Genomic DNA, 1,470 nt, shown 5'->3' on the forward strand with positions numbered 1-1,470 from the left:
CGAGGGCATTGTGGGAGGCAGCCATGGTCTGAGGCGCGCGCCTCACCTGTCGGCCGCGCCGGCTCCTGCGCTGGGCTCTCGGGCTCGTGTGCGCCGCACTCGCCGCTCGCCTTTCGCCCGGCAGGAGCGGTGGCGGCCCCGTCACTATGGTGAGTGTGGGTGATCGGAGCGGTGGCGCTGACCCTGGAGTGCACGCTCCCTATTGGCACCTGCGGCCCCGTGGGGGAGCGGCCCCGTCCCACCCGGGTACCCCCGGCCCGCGCGCGCCTGTGGCCCAGCCGCCCGGACGCAGCGGGGCACCAGGGACGCCAGCCCGGGACCCTCGCGGACCCCGGGCGCTGCTGCTTCATTCATTCGGTCACTGTTTGCTGAGCGCTTAGCCTGTGCAAGGCACTGTGCCGGGCGCTGGGATGTCACGAGGGACTTGGTGGAGCCTCAGCTCTCGGGGCTCACGTTCTAGGAGGAGGGTGTGGAGGGAGGGAGACGTGTAATAGACCAGTGATGTAAAGTTAACTTCCGAGACAAAGTGCCCTGGAGTCTCAAACACAACCGGATGGAGCGGTGGCAACACCGCAGGGTGGGCATCCAGGGAAAGTCTCTTGGCGGAGGTGACATCTGAGCTGTCGGCGGTGCGGAGGACCACTGCGGGGGGTGGGAGCGGAGAGCGCAGAGGCCAGAGAGAAGACACCCTTGCTGGTAGCAAGAAAGGTGGACAGGGGCCAGATGAGGCAGGGCCTTATGAGCCAAGTTAAGGAGTTAGGTTTTAATTCCAACTGAGTGGAGGGAGCCTTGGGAGGTTTTAGCGGGAGAGCTGACCTCATCCCTTCTATGTATTTAGAAGATCCTTTTGGCGTTGGTGGAAAGTAGACGTGTGTGTGTGTGAGCGTGAGCGTGTGTGTGAGTGAGCAGGGGTGTCAAAGTGGAAACAGAAGACCAGTTGCAGTGCTCCAGGTGACACATCCTGGTGACTGCCCTTGGGTAGAAACAACAGCTCAGGTGCCTGTTAGGCTTGCCTTCTGTCCAGGTAGTGTTTTGAGGTAGTGGCCTGAACTGCACCAGGCCCACTTCCCCAGGTGTGCTCACTTCCCTAATCCGAGAAGGAATATAAGTGACTTGCATGCTGTGGCTCAAGTGACCCACTGCAGGCAGACACAGAAGGGCCACCTGGATTAAGAAAGTTAATGGGCAAGGAGAGCCTTGGAGTGCTGAGCCCCTGGTCAGGAAGACCACAGATGCCAGCTTCTAGGAGAAGTTTGGCTGCACAGACTACAGGTGCAGTTAGTTGTTGTTTGTTGAGGGTTCCTTGTAAGTACAGCGTGGGGCAGAAAGGAAGCTGTAAATAATGGAGCAGTTCCCTTGGCTTGCTCAGGGTTCCCAAGGAGCAAGGTGACAGAGCCCGCAGCCCACCAGCATCATGTACCTAATGGAGGGTGGAATGAGGTCCTGGAGTTTCTGAGTTGCAAAAGACTG

The 1,470-nt window shown here is 59.7% G+C and overlaps 1 protein-coding gene across 1 annotated transcript in view; it reads left to right on the top strand.

Annotated features, from left to right (window-relative positions):
- Window positions 1-8: 8 nt before the first annotated feature.
- Window positions 9-1,470, top strand: part of AP1S3 (adaptor related protein complex 1 sigma 3 subunit) — a 53,059-nt gene continuing 51,597 nt past the window's right edge. Inside the window, exon 1 of the mRNA XM_011364089.2 lies at window positions 9-149. Coding sequence (XP_011362391.1) covers window positions 147-149 — 3 coding nt within the window. The 5' untranslated portion in view covers window positions 9-146. The remainder of the gene's footprint in view (window positions 150-1,470) is intronic.

This window comes from Pteropus vampyrus, unplaced genomic scaffold (genome assembly GCF_000151845.1).
Source record: "Pteropus vampyrus isolate Shadow unplaced genomic scaffold, Pvam_2.0 Scaffold93, whole genome shotgun sequence".
NCBI lineage: Eukaryota > Metazoa > Chordata > Mammalia > Chiroptera > Pteropodidae > Pteropus > Pteropus vampyrus.